The sequence below is a fragment of the Pimephales promelas genome, chromosome 6, assembly GCF_988280905.1.
Source record: "Pimephales promelas chromosome 6, fPimPro1.hap1.1, whole genome shotgun sequence".
Taxonomy (NCBI): Eukaryota; Metazoa; Chordata; class Actinopteri; order Cypriniformes; family Leuciscidae; genus Pimephales; species Pimephales promelas.
This window is the reverse complement of record NC_142774.1, coordinates 522,744-541,937: the sequence shown is the minus strand read 5'-3', so window position 1 is coordinate 541,937 and position 19,194 is coordinate 522,744. Positions and strand designations below refer to the sequence as shown.

At 46.0% G+C, this 19,194-nt stretch overlaps 1 protein-coding gene across 1 annotated transcript; it reads right to left on the bottom strand.

The window, feature by feature from the left end:
* Positions 1-96: 96 nt before the first annotated feature.
* On the bottom strand, positions 97-18,679 carry gtf3c1 (general transcription factor IIIC subunit 1). Its single transcript, XM_039655323.2, has 37 exons — positions 18,382-18,679; positions 17,524-17,712; positions 16,806-16,982; positions 16,553-16,696; positions 16,308-16,404; positions 16,100-16,223; positions 15,843-16,016; positions 15,064-15,179; positions 14,706-14,982; positions 14,006-14,160; positions 11,812-11,915; positions 11,566-11,719; positions 11,398-11,501; positions 11,021-11,172; positions 10,638-10,802; positions 10,395-10,540; positions 10,020-10,117; positions 9,750-9,846; positions 9,481-9,661; positions 8,727-8,826; positions 8,507-8,642; positions 8,334-8,421; positions 7,500-7,652; positions 7,266-7,411; positions 6,858-7,000; positions 6,676-6,757; positions 6,166-6,278; positions 5,011-5,067; positions 4,636-4,729; positions 4,378-4,550; positions 3,924-4,232; positions 3,393-3,631; positions 2,454-2,734; positions 1,813-2,344; positions 1,236-1,269; positions 961-1,150; positions 97-420 (listed from the first exon to the last, which is right to left on the bottom strand). Exons 1-37 carry the CDS (start codon positions 18,600-18,602, stop codon positions 190-192), a joined length of 5,976 nt encoding a protein of 1,991 aa, XP_039511257.2. The 5' UTR covers positions 18,603-18,679; the 3' UTR covers positions 97-189.
* Between the last annotated feature and the right edge of the window lie 515 nt (positions 18,680-19,194).

The window sequence follows — 19,194 nt, the reverse complement described above, 5'->3', positions numbered from 1 at the left end:
AATTCCGACATTAAAAGTCAAAATAATGATATACTTAGCAAGTGGATTCACTTCCATTATATGACACAGGACAAAAGTTGACCAAGAAAAGCCATGTTCTGGAAAAAGGTCTTTATTTGTGGAACAGAAGCAGGTCATATTAAAACACAAACACAATCAACAAGCGAACAGAAGCAGCGGCAGCGGCGCTCAGGCGCGGAGACACAGCTGGACCCATTTGTTCCAGTTGAGCTCGTGAGGAAAGACTCGTGCCAGCCTCAGAACACAGTCCACTGTGGGCTCGTAGAACGCCGTCCCAGCATCCCTCAGGCTGACCTCGGCCTGACCTTTGACCTGCGGCACCCCGGGCTTCGAGAAGAGCGAGGGTTTGGGCGGCTGGATGGTGAAGCGCTTCCTCACGCAGCCGAGATCGATCAGCACCTGACAATCAGAATCAACACAATACTGATCAAAACGGGCCAGTGAATCACTGAACCAACTCCGTTTGAAAAGACTCACAGAACTGAATCAAACTCACCAACTGGAACAATGTTTGAACAATGCCTGTAAAGTCATCTTGACCCAGAAGAGATTTCCTTTCCCCCCAAAAATACTACTTAATGTTATCTCATTTGGACTAAAACTTACATCAAGTGACCAAACGGGGTTTAATAACTTATGTTTTGGAAAAATATTGGTCTTTTTGTTGTGCTTTTTCCAAAAAAAATTGGTCAAAATTCACTCACCAATTAAAAAATTATTATAAATATTTTGTTATGCAGTATTATCACCAAATATTAGATTAAATCAATTTATCAACTTGTGTTCTTTGAGTTTGAGTGTCACTGAATGATCGCAGGGCTCACTGATCTGAGCTCAGATCCTCAGGGTTTCTGGGGCCGTTAAATCAATCGGCTTTATCAAACCACACTTCAATAGGCCTATATTAAAATATTCAATATCAGTATTTGAATACTTCACCTGCAGCAGGTCCAGGATCACCACGGGCTGCAACACCTGACTGTAGTGCTGCAGCAGAGCGGACTCACGCAGCGCCGGGCTCGACATCACGTGCAGCAGCAGCGACTCCAGCATGCCCTTACACACCGGCCGGTTCAGCGAGCCGTCCACCACACGCCACGGCCGGCTGACGAACCGCACCGACTCCCAGCTGCGACAGAGGGACACACGGGCATCACTGCGGTGCAAACTCACCACTGCGTTAAACTACAGCCGAGGTCATGTGATTCACTCACTGCTCATCCGGATCAGCAGCTCCTTCAGCACCATCTGAAACCACAACACACTGGTCAACACACTGGTCAACTCACTGGTCAACACACTGATCAACACACTGGTCAACACACTGGTCAACTCACTGGTCAATTCACTGGTCAATTCACTGGTCAACACACTGGTCAACTCACTGGTCAACACACTGATCAACACACTGGTCAACACACTGGTCAACACACTGGTCAATTCACTGGTCAACTCACTGGTCAATTCACTGGTCAATTCACTGGTCAACACACTGGTCAACTCACTGGTCAACACACTGATCAACACACTGGTCAACACACTGGTCAATTCACTGGTCAACTCACTGGTCAACACACTGGTCAACACACTGGTCAACTCACTGGTCAACACACTGATCAACACACTGGTCAACACACTGGTCAATTCACTGGTCAACTCACTGGTCAACTCACTGGTCAACACACTGATCAACACACTGGTCAACTCACTGGTCAACTCACTGGTCAACACACTGATCAACACACTGGTCAACACATCAAAGCCCAAACCCTTCAGAGTCCAAACACACACCTCTGATTTGAGAGGGGGCGAGGTCTTTATTAAGCCCCACCCCTTTTACATCTGTCATACGGACCGCCGCCTCCTCCACAGCATCCGTCGGCTCAGCATCAGTCTCCGTGGTTACAGACTGATCCGTGGAGACAGGGTCCATGGCAACCGTCTGATTGACAGCTGTAGTTGTGGAGACAGGATCCATGGCAACCGTCTGATTGACAGCTGTAGTAGGATCCATGGCAACCGTCTGATTGACAGCTGTAGTTGTGGAGACAGGATCCATGGCAACCGTTTGATTGACAGCTGTGCTTGTGGAGGCCCCTTCCATGGCAACAGTTTCCTGGAAATCAGACTCCTTGGCCCGTCTCTTGGAAGGTGGGGGTGTGGTGTGGGCGGAGTCATGGGCGGGGCCTCTCTTCTGCTGCGACTGCTGCATCTGCTCACCCTCACACACGCTCTTCAACAGCCAATGAGACGAAGCCTCCGCACACACCAGCCTTTGAGAGAGAGCGCCCCCCTCCACCAGCTGCTCTCCGTCCACCAGATCCTACACACACACACACACACACACACACACACACACACACACACACACTCAAGTGAACCTGCAGTGAACTCGCGCATTATTCGTCTCTCTCTCTCTCTCTCTCTCTCACCTGTATGTACTGCAGGAGAGTTCGGCTCCGCCCCTTCTCGGGTTGCTCCAGGTGTATGAAGCGCTCAAGGAGGTCCTGTCTGTCAATGCCAAACTCCGCCCCCTCCCCCACAGCGCCTCTGATCTCCGCCACCGCCTGCACGTCCTGCGGCTCGTATCCCAGCGCGCTCACACACCGGTCCAGGAAGATCTGCGGATCGACGGCTGCCGAGCGATACACACGCGTGAACCACGGCGGGAGAGGCGGAGGAGTGGACGGACACAGAGCCGAGACGCCGGCAGCTACAGGAGACACAGAGCCAATGAGAAACCATGATTCAATAATGGATAATGAGTGTGTGTGTGTGTGTGTGAGAGAGCGCACTGTCTGCAGTGAAGAGTGTGTGTAGGGGTGTGTGTGTGTGTGTGTGTGTGTGTGAGCGCACCGTCTGCAGTGAAGAGAGTGTGTGTGTGTGTGTGAGCGCACCGTCTGCAGTGAAGAGTGTGTGTAGGGGTGTGTGTGTGTGTGTGTGTGTGTGTGTGTGTGTGTGTGAGCGCACCGTCTGCAGTGAAGAGAGTGTGTGTGTGTGTGTGAGCGCACCGTCTGCAGTGAAGAGTGTGTGTAGGGGTGTGTGTGTGTGTGTGTGTGTGTGTGTGTGTGTGTGAGAGAGCGCACTGTCTGCAGTGAAGAGTGTGTGTAGGGGTGTGTGTGTGTGTGTGTGTGTGTGTGTGTGTGTGTGTGTGTGTGTGTGTGTGAGCGCACCGTCTGCAGTGAAGAGAGTGTGTGTGTGTGTGTGAGCGCACCGTCTGCAGTGAAGAGAGTGTGTGTGTGTGTGTGAGCGCACCGTCTGCAGTGAAGAGAGTGTGTGTGTGTGTGAGAGCGCACCGTCTGCAGTGAAGAGTGTGTGTAGGGGTGTGTGTGTGTGTGTGTGTGTGTGTGTGTGTGTGTGTGTGAGCGCACCGTCTGCAGTGAAGAGTGTGTGTAGGGGTGTGTGTCTCAGCTGCAGGTGGACGCTGCAGGCGTTGACCATGATGTTGTCGGTGCTGTTGGAGGAGTGTGTTTTCTGCGAGTGCAGGATCCCGGGAGCGTAATATCCCCTCATCAGCAGGTAGTTGGTGTGAGACGCCTGTGTGGGCTTGACCTCCGGCCTCCTCTTCCTCTCGTCCTCCTCCTCGTCCTCCTCCAGCGCTTTCGTGAAGCTGAAACACACACACACACACACACACACACGTCAGCTGTGAGAGTGTTGAGGGATGATAACTGAAGTCCACAGTGCAACTATAACAATAACGACAGATCAACCATCACTTTCAGAATGATGTTTTCCAGCGGATGAACGATAAAAACATCACCAGCCAATCAGAATCCATCCTGCTTCCTGCATCCAGATGATAAAACGCTTAAAATAGCACCGTAATCACAGTTGTCGTTATAACTATGATTAGTTTAGGTGTGCCGGTGTTGAACGGGTCATTAGCGTGTGTATCTCACCTCTTGACCACCTCGTTGTCCACCAGAGAACTGTCCACCACCACGATCTGCTGCGGGATACTGAGGTCAAGGGTCAGCAGGCCCAGGGTCATGAGGGTGAGGCAGCAGGCGCTGGCGCCCCCTGGAGCGTCCATGGGGAACTGCAGCATGCCCTGCGTGTGTGCGTCCTGCTCCTCGACCCCGGGGCCCTCGGGGTCGGTCTGGAAGTGGAAGCGGCTGGGTCTGTCGCTGCGGTCGCCCTCGTATAAACCCGTCATCAGATCGAACCCCTCGTTGAAGACCACGCTCGGGAAACGCCACGTGAAGAACCTGCAGCACACGGACCGACCTTAGAGCTGCGGTGCGCTACGTTCACTCTAATGAAGTGTGTGTGTGTGTGTGAGACCTGTAGTAGTGCTGGGACAGCTGGTAGGACATGGGCAGGTGTGTGTGTGTGTGTGTGTGTGTGAGAGACCTGTAGTAGTGCTGGGACAGCTGGTAGGACATGGGCAGGAAGGGCAGCGAGCCGCACTTCTTCAGGTGTGCTTTGGTGATGGGCCGCCGCCGGTTCACGAGCGCTCGGCTACGACACGTCTGGAAGGCCTGGGACAAAACCTGCTCGCTGTAGAGCGTGTACAGACAGAACGTCTAGAACACACACACACACACACACACACACACATCACTCATCCATGAACACAGTTTAAACACCTGTGTGTGTGTGTGTGTGTACCTGGAAGGGTCTGTAGTTCTTCATCTGAGCGTTGGTGAGCACTAGCGTACTCTGAATTAAATTAAACAGCACCAGAACATCAATGTCCTCCTTCCTGAAACACACACAGTCATTACAGTCCAACATCCAATCACAAACTCCACCGGCAAACCATCAGACAACGGTCAACAGGAACTGCTGTGTTTTCACTCCCCTTTCTTGCATTACTTTGCATTTTTATTCATATTAATAATGGTAATAAGAATAGTGTTTGATTAATAGTGTCTTGCAGAGCTCAAAGCACTATTATTATATTTATATATATAATAAATAAAAAATAAATAATAAACAGGATGTAAACATATAAAATAACGTGACATTATTACACACACACACCTCTTCAAGATGTCTATAGTGCGCTCAAGTGATTCGTCAATTGTGTACACCTTAAACCTGAGGAAACACACACACACACACACATATAAGACTGAAAGGCTCATCTGCAGAGAATAAGATTCAGTGTTCTTATTGCTAACTAAAAATAAATACAAATACACATATAAAACTATTTAAAAAATATATTTAAAAAAACATGAAAATTAGAAATGTTGCATTGGCAACTAACTAATTTATGTAATAAAACTACTAAAAGTAAACGAAGCATACATTAACTCTCTGGGGTTGTTCGTTTCAGAGTCACACTCGGGGTGTTCGGGTCCAAATGGACCCAAAGGGCGAGATTCATATTTAAAAAAACAAAAATTATGATTTTTATAATATTTTTTCTTTTCTTTTTTGGTGTTTTGAGAAAATTGCAAAAAAAAAAAAAATTATAATTAGCATTAATGCAATAATTATGACAAAATTTCCCCCCATTGAACATAATAGAAAAAATATATTTTTTAAAAATATATATGTTTTTTTTTTAAAGCTGTATTTCATTTTAGAGTCAAGCCTAGGCCTCATAAAAGCAATTTTTGAAATGAGATAGATGCCATCTGGTGGACAAACTGAGCATTTTAAAAATGCAAAACATGTATAATCTGAATTTTTTGGTGTGTTTGCATATAAAAGTGTGTTTGTGTGTATGTGTGTCTGGATGCGTCTGTTTTGCACTCTTGATGTTTAATAGATTCACCCCTTCACTGTTGTGTGCTTTTTTTCAAGATCGTTGCTGATTTGTAGATTGTACGCACAAAAAAACTTTTTGCCAATTCACATTTTTGCCAATTTCCCATTCATTTTCCATGTGGGTCCATTTGGTTTTTTTACAACCACTTAGACTACTCACATCCTGTCCCCAATTTTTTGGGGTCTTCAAATACCAAATATCAACAAAGTCACCAAATTTCGGACCATTTCGAGAAAGCTGTGATTTAAAAAAAAAATTTTAGTTACATTTTTCGGGTCCATTTGGGCCGAACAACCCCAGAGGGTTAAAGCACCTAAAATTATAAAAGCACTAACATTAATTCTCAAATATAAAAATAGAAGCTCATTTGTAATAATTAAAAACTGTAATGGTAAAATAACACAGGTGTGTGTGTGTACTTGTGAAAGAGCTCGTCTCGCGTGTCGGGTATGATGACATCACTGGAGCCGTAGCTGGAGCTGAACTTTAACCTCAGAGCGCGTACAAACTCCTTATACTCCTCAGCACACACCTGTAACACACACACACAATAAGATCCAACTCATGGAGTCACAATCCAATCTTAATTTTTACTGGAGAAGCGAAATGACTGAAGATAAAGTCTTGTTTTCTGACAAATGTATGAAAATGAACTGAGTTTGTGCTTAAAACAAGAACAAATATCAGTCAAACGAGTCAGAAAAATACTCTCTATTCAAAGGGAAAACAAGATTATTATTTTTTACAAGATTACAGTTTTTTTTTACAATTTCTGGGCTCCATTAATCAGAATAATACGGGTACAACACCTTTCACCAGTATCAGTTTTGGTGGACATTTAAATACTTGCTGAAAGGTTTCAGTTGGTAGCAAAAAGAAAACGACAATAAAAATCGTAAAAACAGAACTGATTCAGAATCACGTCTCACCTTGGCATCGTCGTAGTCGTCCGTTCGGTTGAGGAATTTGGCCATCAGCTCTTTATCCTGATACATCTCAGCCAGACAAATCCTACAGCAGAGCCATCGGATTTACACTGAGTTTCATTACGGTCAGACGCAGTGTGTGTCAGTCATTATGAAGAGCAGTGTGAGTGTATTTGGACACACACCTGTAGTTCAGGCAGGTCTGCGGGTTCTTCATGATGTAGCGTGAGCGTCGGCTGACGGACAGAGAGGTTTTATCCAGAGATAACTCAAACTCAGCATGCAGCACGTCACGAACCACTGTCCAGGGCACGAACGGCCTCTTCAGCTTCACACACACACACACAATATATAAATACACCCATTCAGAAACATGGTTTATCCCATGAGTGTCATCATCTAGCTACTGGAGTGCCTCAGGGCTCAGTGCTGGGACCGCTCCTCTTCTCCATCTACATGACATCACTAGTGTCTGTCATTCAGAAACATGGTTTATCCCAGTGTTCAATGATGTCGTCACAGAAAACAGGTTATACACACACATTTTCCATCATAGTTTTGGTGTTGACGAGCACTACTGTAAGTGTGTGTACCTTGCGGTTGAGGAAGTGGCTGGCGACGCGGCACAGCATCAGGAGACTGTCCTCCATGTGTGTCCACGCCACTCTCTGCCTGGTCATCTGTAGAAGAGCACGCTGGTCCGTCTCGTCCTGGGCCTGACTCTGCCTGGACGCTCGCACTGACACACACACACACACACACACTTCCTGATGAGCTACATGACACCACCACCGTTTAATACATCATGGTTCTGTCAGCGGCCGTACCTCTCTTCTTCTTGCGTGGCGGTTTGCTGCTGTCTGTCTTGGGTCTCTTGCGTTTGAGGTTTCGTCCTCCACACACCTCCTGGTTTCTGCTGGCCGGCTGCGAGCTCAGACGCACCTCCTCCTCCAGGACAACAGGGGGCGCCACCTTCGCCCCTGACCACCACACAGAGACTCATAATCGGATACAACACCAGGGCTGCGTCTGAAATCTCCCCTATACCCTTAACTATGGCACTGCTACCTGTAGCGGTGTCCGAAACCGTAGTGGACATTATTACACCGCACAAACGATGGTAAAGGGCTTCCGATGCACTCACTGTCCGAATTAACTCACTCGTTTTCATTCACTCCTTCAGTGGACTAATGTAGGGAAAAGTGAACCAATCATTGAATAAGGGTATAGGGGCCATTTCGAACACAGCACAGCTTAGACGGCTTAATGCTTGTATTGGCCAATGGGGCTTTCGCACCGGATAGTTATAGGAACGAACTCCAGGGTGGTTCCCCGAGAACTAATGGTTCCCATAGGAATATTTAAATATATAGGCTATAATCTGTGTTTAGGCAGCTTTTTTTTAAAATGGCGGGTGCTGGTGTTTTGCGCCAATCAGCGAACACTACCATCACTGATAGTTCCTGTAGCACTGGGTCAGACCGACTCTGAAGGAGGAGATCCTAGAACTAAAATCACTCCTAGTTCCTGCGATGCCAACACACCTAAACCGGGAACTTCCACCAATAGTTCTAGGGAATATGAAGAGATTCCTCCGGTGCGAAAGTCCCTGTTCACAGCACAGCAACAGTTCTGAGTGTGTGTGTGTGTGTGTGTGTTACCAGTGAGCGTAGCCGGTTTGGGCGGAGGGTGTTTGGACAGCAGGTTCCTCAGTCTGACGGTGTGATGTGTTCCTGAATCTTCAGTGCTCTGACAACATCACACACACATTAACACACAGCGCAACAGTGCTGACATCACACGTGTGTGTGTGTGTGTGTGTGTGTGTGTATACCTGTTTGTTTTGGTTGATCAAGTGACTTGTCCATGACCAGTTGCGTTTCAGGTGGCTGAAAAAGCAGGAGTCCAGTCCGCCAGCGCCCTGCCCGTCGCCGGGGGTTACCCCGTCATCCACCACATCACAACTTCCCCTAGCAACCGGAAACACAAGCAAATGTGACAGCCAATCAGGTGAAAGTCTATCCAGCCTGAGCTAATCAGAACGGCTGACTCACTGTAGAGTGTACAGCAGCCTGGTGTTGCGCTCCATTGTCATGGCGACCTCAGACTCCGCCCCCTCTGCGTTACTGTCACCGGGGCGCGGCCGGACTACTCCTGAAACACACATTTGTGGTTACAGTACGGTTGTTCTATTCAGGTTGAGGGTTTGGCACGGTAATGTTGCGGTAGTGTTGCGGTAGTGTTGAATTTAGGTTGAGGGTTTGGCGCAGTAAAGTTGCGGTAGTGTTGCGTTTAGCTTGATGGTTTGGCGCGGTAATGTTGTGGTAGTGTTGCGTTTAGCTTGATGGTTTGGCGTGGTAATGTTGCGGTAGTGTTGTATTTAGGTTGAGGGTTTGGCACAGTAATGTTGCGGTAGTGTTGTATTTAGGCTGAAGGTTTGGCACAGTAAAGTTACGTTAATGTTGCGGTAGTGTTGTGTTTAGCTTGATGGTTTGGCGCGGTAATGTTGCGGTAGTGTTGTATTTAGGTTGAGGGTTTGGCACAGTAATGTTGCGGTAGTGTTGTATTTAGGCTGAAGGTTTGGCACAGTAAAGTTAAGTTAATGTTGCGGTAGTGTTGTATTTAGGCTGAAGGTTTGGCACAGTAAAGTTACGTTAATGTTGCGGTAGTGTTGTGTTTAGCTTGATGGTTTGGCGCGGTAATGTTGCGGTAGTCTTGTGTTTAGGCTATTCACAGCAGCTGAATGAACCAACCATCGGAACTCTGACTCCACACCCATGAGTGATACCGCAGGTTGTGTGTCTGTACCTAGAGGTGTGTTGAGACACACACACAGCAGGTCGAACCAGTAGTTCTCCACGTCCTGAGCGCTCCTGAACACGTAGTGTCTCCGCTCAAATGCACGCATCGTCTCGATGGCCATGTTATAGTGCGGGTCGCACACCGTCGTGTCCACGATTTTAGCCTTCGTCTTCAGGAACACAAACACCTAATACAAACATGAATGTATTCTTGATATCACACACACACAATAAACATTTCCTGAAGTGATCACGTGACTGTGCCCTCCTGCTCACCTGATCTTTATCCATGAACTTCTCTGTGGGCCCGAACTGCAGCAAACCCATGAAACACAACCTCTGGAGATTCTCGTGGAAACTGAAGATGTACTTCCTGTGTGAGGGACATCAACATCATCACCACAACACTTTAAAGACAATCGGCATCTGACTGTGTGTGTGTGTGTGAGGGGGAGAGACAGAGAGAAAGAGAGAGAGGGAGAATGTGTGTGAGTGTCTCTGTGTGTGTGCATTTGTGTGTGTGTGTGTGTGTGTGTGTGTGTTTGCCTCCTGTGCAGCAGTTGTCTCTTTATATCCGCGGGGAGGAATCTGATCAGATAATGTTTCTTCACCGGATCGTTCAGGTACTCCTCCAAACCTGCAATCTGAACACAACACAACATTACTGATTCATTACATTAGGATTCAAAACAGTACTTTTATTTAATCATTATTCAAGTTCAAACAAATCAATAAATAAATATAACACGATTGTACAGTAAAATAAAACACTTTTATTGAGATGGAAAACGATAGGAAGCCCTAAAGCTTTTTGTCTGATAGTCTTATTGTTTCAGGCTCATATACACACACATCATCCCGGTCACATGTTCAGCGTTCATGTAAACACTGCTCTCAGATTCACAGTGTGTGTGTGTGTACCTGATAGTTGACCTGCACGACCTGCATGAACACGCTGAGTGGCAGCGACACCAGAACATCACTGATGAGGGCCCATCCCAACCCGAAGTCTTTATGCAGCGGGATGGGGGGGATGAACCTCTTCCAGGTGTTCTCCTTCACGAACACTACACACACACACACACACACACACACGTGTTTCAGAGTGTCAGTCTACGGGTCGGGCTGTGTATTGGCAGGATTGGATCACACACACACACTGACCTCTGTACCCCTCAGTGTCGGGGTCAGGCTCCGGGTCAGGAAGCGGGTCGGCAGGACTGGATCTTCTCATTGGATGGCCGTAGATCAGGAACCACAGGAAGGAGTGGACGATCCGCAGACGATGCATCTTGGGCTGGAACCCCATGGAGCGCCCGAGCCCTGGAACTGAGACACACAACATCAGGCGCTCAGATGTGTGTGTGTGTGTGTACCGGGCACGGGTCTGAAGGATTTGAGTGTTGTGTGTGTGTGTGTGTGTGTACCGAGCACAGGTCTGAAGGATTTGAGTGTTGTGTGTGTGTGTGTGTACCGAGCACAGGTCTGAAGGATTTGAGTGTTGTGTGTGTGTGTGTGTGTGAGTGTGTGTGTGTGTGTGTGTGTACCGAGCACAGGTCTGAAGGATTTGAGTGTTGTGACGCCCATCTTCTCGGACACCTTCCTCAGGCCGCTGGCGTGTGACGGGCGTGTGTGTGACGCTTTGTTCTCCTTCTTCTCCTGTGGGCTGGCCTTCACTTTCTCTGCCTGAGAAACAGCGCTGAGAAAGACAACAAAACACACACGCGATCAAAAGTTAGAGGACGTTTGTTGATGTTTTTGAAAGAAATCTCTTCTGCTTTAATTAAAATAGAATCTGTAACATTATAAAAATCTTAGTCACTTTGATCAGTTTAACGCACCCTTGATGAACAGCAGTCTTGATTACTCCAATGACTGTGGTGAAGCAGACGTCAGGGGTGTGTGTGTGTGTGTGTGTACTCACCGAGCTGCAGAGGCCGAGCTGGACATGCGCATGCGGATCTGCTCTATCGCACTCTTGAGCAGCGGATCGTCAGGCGAAACAGAGGGATGAACCACGAACTCAACCTGAGACACACGAGTGTGTTAGCTGAGGTGTGTGTGAGTGTGTGTGTGTGTGTGTGGGACGCACCTTCTTCTGCACTCCGTCCTGTATGACGATGGTACTGAAGAGTTTGAGTAAACGCTCTCGAGACAGCGAGCGGATCAGCCTCACCACACTCTTCTTACACACTTTAGTGCTCACGCCATCCTTCTTCTCCTCCTCCGTCAGCAGCTTCTGCAGCCTGACACACACACACACACACACACACACACACACACACGTGTTCAGCGGACACGCCACAGCGCTGAGCGCTCATCAGAGAGAGAGGCTTACGAGTAGAAGCCCTCGATGATCTTGCTGCAGCGGACGGCCTCGATGATCATGTTCTTGCGTTTCAGCAGCCGATACGTCTCGTGAATCTCCACCTTCTTCGCCTTCTGCGGAGAAACACCATCATCACGCCAGAATCACTTACAGTTCGTTACAGTTATTATCATTAACATAACTCGTTATAGTCCTTATAGTTATCGCTAAAGTTATCATTAAAGTTACTGTTACCGTTATCATTTACATACTCCTTGTTATAGTTATCGGTACAGTTAACATTATCGCAACTATCGTTATTGTTATCGTTACAGTTATCATTATCATAACTATAAGTATATTTATCGATACAGTTATCATTATTGTAACTATCAGTATGTTTCTTTAGTTATCATTATCGTAACTATCATTATAGTTATCGTTACAGTTATCATTATCGTAACTATCGTTATAGTTATCCAGTTATCATTATCGTAACTATCGTTATAGTTATCCAGTTATCATTATCGTAACTAACGTTATAGTTATCGTTACAGTTATCATTATCGTAACTATCAGTATAGGTTTCTTTAGTTATCATTATCGTAACTATCATTATAGTTATCGTTACAGTTATCATTATCGTAACTATCGTTATAGTTATCCAGTTATCATTATCGTAACTATCGTTATAGTTATCCAGTTATCATTATCGTAACTATCGTTATAGTTATCCAGTTATCATTATCATAACTATAAGTATATTTATCGATACAGTTATCATTATTGTAACTATCAGTATGTTTCTTTAGTTATCATTATCGTAACTATCATTATAGTTATCGTTACAGTTATCATTATCGTAACTATCGTTATAGTTATCCAGTTATCATTATCGTAACTATCGTTATAGTTATCCAGTTATCATTATCGTAACTAACGTTATAGTTATCGTTACAGTTATCATTATCGTAACTATCAGTATAGGTTTCTTTAGTTATCATTATCGTAACTATCATTATAGTTATCGTTACAGTTATCATTATCGTAACTATCGTTATAGTTATCCAGTTATCATTATCGTAACTATCGTTATAGTTATCCAGTTATCATTATCGTAACTATCGTTATAGTTATCCAGTTATCATTATCATAACTATAAGTATATTTATCGATACAGTTATCATTATTGTAACTATCAGTATGTTTCTTTAGTTATCATTATCGTAACTATCATTATAGTTATCGTTACAGTTATCATTATCGTAACTATCGTTATAGTTATCCAGTTATCATTATCGTAACTAACGTTATAGTTATCCAGTTATCATTATCGTAACTATCGTTATAGTTATCCAGTTATCATTATCGTAACTAACGTTATAGTTATCGTTACAGTTATCATTATCGTAACTATCAGTATGTTTCTTTAGTTATCATTATCGTAACTATCATTATAGTTATCGTTACAGTTATCATTATCGTAACTATCGTTATAGTTATCCAGTTATCATTATCGTAACTATCGTTATAGTTATCCAGTTATCGTTATAGTTATCCAGTTATCATTATCGTAACTATCGTTATAGTTATCCAGTTATCATTATCGTAACTAACGTTATAGTTATCGTTACAGTTATCATTATCGTAACTATCAGTATAGGTTTCTTTAGTTATCATTATCGTAACTATCATTATAGTTATCGTTACAGTTATCATTATCGTAACTATCGTTATAGTTATCCAGTTATCATTATCGTAACTATCGTTATAGTTATCCAGTTATCATTATCGTAACTATCGTTATAGTTATCCAGTTATCATTATCGTAACTAACGTTATAGTTATCGTTACAGTTATCATTATCGTAACTATCAGTATAGGTTTCTTTAGTTATCATTATCGTAACTATCATTATAGTTATCGTTACAGTTATCATTATCGTATCTAACGTTATAGTTATCGTTACAGTTATCATTATCGTAACTATCAGTATAGGTTTCGTTAGTTATCATTATCGTAACTAACGTTAGTTATCGTTACAGTTATCATTCTCGTAACTAACGTTATAGTTATCGGCACAGTTATTATTATCGTAACTATTGTTATATTTATCGTTACAGTTATCATTATCATAAATATCGATATAGTTATCATAACAAAATTATCATACTCCTCGTTATTGTTATGGTTAACATCGTTGTCATCCTGAACCCACACTGACCTCCGTCAGCACCTCCACGATCTCCGGCACCGGTTCCTCTACGTGCTGTGATTGGCTGGCTCTTGTGCTGGGGGCGTGGCCAGCTTCCTCTGTGTTCTGTCCATCTGCAGTCTTCTGAGAGGCTTTAGCCCCGCCCCCTCGCGCAGACGGCTTCTCTGAACACAAACACGCGTGAAGAACAAACTCATATCAGTATGTGGCAGAGGCCCAAACCCGACCCGAGCCCGATCCGAAACTCATGGGTTCAAAACAGCTTTGTTAAATGATACATGAATCATTTTTATTTGATCATAATTTTACAAAACTGTTTTGCACGTGTGTGTGCGCTATATCAGCCTCAACAGCAGCCAGAGGAGGACGGCGGACACAGACTCTTCCTTCAGAACTCTTGTAGTACTCATGAAGTTTAATGTTTGCGTTCCACGGGAATTTGTGAGTGTTTTCGCCTGTTCAACCATAGCAGAGTTCATCTTTGCGTTTTCTCCATTTGTTCCTCGTGTGTGCCTTGGTGAAACGCTGTTTGAACATGTATTTGTTTAATTATCGACGCAAGCATGTTTAAAAAAAGGTGTTTACTGTGAGAAACGAACCTCGGGTTCGTTTCGGGCTTAATATATAACCGTTAAGGTCGGGTCGGGTTAAATGATTTGGGGTTCGGGCCCATGTGCAGACCATACGTGTGTCGGGATTGGCCACTCACTTTTAAGGGGCGTGGCCTTCTTGCTGAAGCTGAGTTTGGCCTGTTTGAGCTTTGTGTCCTTTGCTCCCTCCTCAGGGACACCTGCGGGCGGATCCGGCTCGGGTTCGGGCTCCGGCTCGGGTTCTGGGTCCAGCTCGGGTTCGGTCAGGTGTGTGACGCGCAGGTGTCGGCTACGCTGCTGCTCCTTCGTGAACTGCAGGCTGAGTTTGCTCTGCTCCACGAAGAGTTTGCTGATGTACTTGGTGGTTCTCTGCCGCCCCTCGTCCTCCATGAAGCCCTGAGAGACGCACACGTGAGACGGCGACCCCTGACCCTGTCATGCTCGTGCCGGGGTCAAAGGTCACCCTGATGTTTTTACCTTGATCATTTGGATTCGCTCCAGCAGTCGACAGATCATTCGTCCCTCTAGTTTCCCGACGTTGAGTCTCGCTCTGAGGACCGACTGAGAGATTCCCCTGGTCCCGGTCGACACCACTGCGGCAGCCAATCACAGCACAGAGATCACAGTCATGAGAACCAGAGCTTCAGGTGCACAGATTAACTACTTGTGGCCCCTGACTGATCATTTTAGGGGCACAAGCAGAACATTTAGGGGACACACCTCAAACCAGTTCGAACTGCAACTCTTCACATTTTTCCCCACAATAACTATTACTGACAAACGCTTTGATAATCAATAGACTTAACATATAGAAATGATCCGTTATGTTTTAAGCTCACAGGACTCCAGTGTAGATAAAAGTAACTTTAATTATCATCATTAATAATATCATAATATAAATTCAAAAGCAAAATGAGTGAAAATGTTGATATTAGGGAGTACAAATAGCCAATAATAAAAGAGTCCTCTGCTGCCACCTACTGGCTACAATGCTCATTTAATCTTTTAAATTTATAAATAAGTGTGAGTTTCACAAAAACTTCTAGTTTTAAAATCTCGAAACTTTTAGTTTTATAAATGGGGACAATCTTTGAAGCATGAACCAAAAATGTTTTGGGTATCATATTAAAAATAACAGAATATAATGGAGTCATTATTGGTTTTAATAATCGCTGCACATATCGATATCATTACCGTTATAGTGATCACAGATATGATCAGAGTTACAGTAATTAGAGTCATGTGACGTGTCTGACCGATGTCGTAGGCTTGAGTGAGCACGTCGCGCTCGATGTAGCGAGGCTCCGCGAGGACGTTTCTCTTGGCGGACGCTTCTCCCTCTTCATCGTTGTTCTCGTCGTCGTCCTCCTCCTCCTCCTTCTGCCCGTACGGCTTCAGCAGCTTCAGACAGCGCACGAACACGTCAGTGCCTAACAGCCAATCAGAGCACAGAGAGAGCAGTCAGCGGCGCCCGGGGCCCGTGGCGTCATGCGCGGCTGGCGTGACCTCTGACCTCGCAGGGTTTTGAAGGGGCCTCCGGTGGGGTCGAGCTCCTTCAGAGGGATCTTCACCAGCGTCACCATCTTAGCGGCGGTCATGTACTGATACGCACGCTTGAAGGTGCGCTCGCACACACGCTGCAGAACACAACACACACACACACACACACGTTACGACAGAAGCACACACACTCCCGTGAGGAGATCAGACCCGTTCCTCACCAGCTGCTCTCGGATCTTCATCATCACGCCGGTCTTATTCGGCAGATCAGAGAGGATGTTGGACGTCGACTCCATCAGGATATCATACTTGCTCCTCCTGACACACACACACACACACACACACACAGACAGAGACTTGTTTATTACATTAGTCATTACATTTGTGTGTATGTAAGAAAAGGAGAGTGAGTGTGAGAGAGAGAGAGAGAGAGTGTGTGTGTGTGTGTGTGTGTGTGTGTGTGTACCGGTCCACGTGGAAGCGTCTGAGCAGCAGCAGCAGGGAGTGTTGTTGAGCTCCTGACGGCAGGCGAGCGACGTGTGACTGAAGTGTGATCAGCCCGTTCCTGTCCAGAGTCCTCCTCAGATAGTGCATCTTACCTGCGTCCATCCTGACCAATCACAGCACATCATCATCATCATCATCATCATCAGCTGTGTTCAGAACACGAGTGCAGTAGATCTGATGAACAGTGTGTGTGTGTGTGTGTGTGTGTGTACCTGAAGATGCGAGTGTGCAGGTCTCTCTGCAGCTCCCCCTGCCAGCGCGCTCGGCCCAGTCTCTCCAGGATACAGTAGCACAGATCCGGCAGCTTGAGCTCCGGGTTTCCCTCGGGTCCGATCAGCGCACGGTAGCGGAGCTCAGCAGACGCCACCATCACCAGCCGCTCGCCCCAGCTGAGGAAGCAGAGAGACGGGTCAGAGTGTGTGTGTGTGTGTGTGTGTGTGCCACCATCACCAGCCGCTCGCCCCAGCTGAGGAAGCAGAGAGACGGGTCAGAGTGTGTGTGTGTGTGTGTGTGTGTGCCACCATCACCAGCCGCTCGCCCCAGCTGAGGAAGCAGAGAGACGGGTCAGTGTGTGTGTGTGTGTGTGTGTGTGTGTGTGTGTGTGCCACCATCACCAGCCGCTCGCCCCAGCTGAGGAAGCAGAGAGACGGGTCAGAGTGTGTGTGTGTGTGTGTGTGTGTGCCACCATCACCAGCCGCTCGCCCCAGCTGAGGAAGCAGAGAGACGGGTCAGAGTGTGTGTGTGTGTGTGTGCCACCATCACCAGCCGCTCGCCCCAGCTGAGGAAGCAGATAGACGGGTCAGAGTGTGTGTGTGTGTGTGTGCCAACATCACCAGCCGCTCGCCCCAGCTGAGGAAGCAGAGAGACGGGTCAGTGTGTGTGTGTGTGTGTGTGTGTGTGTGTGTGTGTGTGTGTGTGTGTGTCCCTCACCGCGTCTGCACCTCCTCTAGCGTCAGCGGCGCGCGGATCTGCTCACACACGTCGACCCGCTCGTTGAAGAACACACAGGAGCCCTGCAGGCCGCGCGGGTCGTCCGTCAGCACACACACCGGGTACGCGTCTTGCGCCTCGACCTGGCGCATCTCGTGGATGCCCGTGTTGCGGTCCACCTCCACAAACCTGCGACACACACACACACACACTACTTATGATTGTTTAACTAAATTATTACACTTCCCAGATAGCAAACTGACATTGAATCAACGTGGAAACATGACATCGAAACAACGTTGATCTGACATTTTTTTTGCTCATGACGTTGAACCAACGTCAGACGCGTCATTCTTCAAAACTAACGGAAAATCAACTTGAAATCAACGCGTTGTTTCAACGTTATGAAAGCAAACCAATTTTCGATTTCATTTAGCTTTGAAGAATGCCGCGTCTGACGTTGGTTCAACGTTAATTCGATGAGCAAAATCAATGTTGTTTCAATGTCATGAGAGACGTCGTTTCCACGTTGATTCAATGTCAGTTTGCTGTCTGGGGAGCCTCTAAACAGGCCTAAAATACTTAATAATACGTCTAATCAAGGATAAAAACACCTCTAACGTAATAAATCAAAACATGATTCATACTGCTCGTATTATACAGAGTTCAGAGATAACACAGTGTGTCACTGCAGTAGGAGTGTGGTAAAGAAGAGCGGGAAATGACTGCTAACGGTCGTGTAACACTGAGTAACTGCAGGACTGAAGGCGGTACCGGACCGGTCGTGTTAGTCAGTCCACACTCTTACTACACGACCACTGGTAAAGCAGCCGGGTACGAGTGTGGTGAAGGCGGTACCGGTCGTGTAGGGTGACGGTTCTCCGGCTCTCCGGCAGCAGGTAGAAGCGGATCTCCTCGCTTCGGATCAAGCAGCTCCAGATGAACTGCTGACTGAGCGGATCCAGACTCAACCCGAACTCGGGCTGGCGGGTGCGAAGCCTCAACCAGAGCGTCTGAATGCTGATCCCGTCCAAACCTTCCAGAGCCACCTCATCCAGAACCGCGTCCAGCGGGTCCATCGTCGCTGTCTATCAGTCAGCAGATGACTAACTGAACTGACACCACAACAACTGAACTTCTTCTTCTACTGCTGCTGCTGCTGATTCCGGTGCACTGACACCCGCCGGCCGCCTCCGGTACTACAACAACACAACAGCGCGCTTCACGGGGCAAATACAATCAACATGTACAAATCATTTAATAAAATAACCTTAGCATTAAGAAACGACAACATTTAAAACGAGATATACAACAGGAAAGCCAAGTAAAATAAAAGTTAACCTAACAAAAGTATGGTAACACTGTACAATAAGGTTCATTATTTAACAACCTTAGTTAGCATGAAAGCAAGAATGAGCTAAACTTTAGCATTATTATTACTCTTAGTTAATATTAATTTCAACATTTAATAATACTTTATTAAAATCTTGTTAAAATCAGTTACAACTAACATGAACAAACAATGAACAGCGGTATAGATTTAACTAACGTTAACAAAGATTATAAAAAGTGTAATAAATGTGCTAGTTCATGTTAGTTTAATAATGAACCGTAAAGTGTCACTGTATGTTTTACACTTAGTTTTAAAAAACACATTTTTAATATCAACTG

Bases quoted from the DNA above. Each gene is read 5' to 3' on its own strand.
- gtf3c1 (XM_039655323.2), bottom strand. From the start codon at position 18,602: ATGGACCCGCTGGACGCGGTTCTGGATGAGGTGGCTCTGGAAGGTTTG. The intron at 9,847-10,019 runs GCAAACACACAC...TCCCTCACACAG, and splicing joins AGACAACTGCTGCACAGGAG to GAAGTACATCTTCAGTTTCC. The intron at 2,735-3,392 runs GTGCGCTCACAC...TGTCTCCTGTAG, and splicing joins CACACTCTTCACTGCAGACG to CTGCCGGCGTCTCGGCTCTG.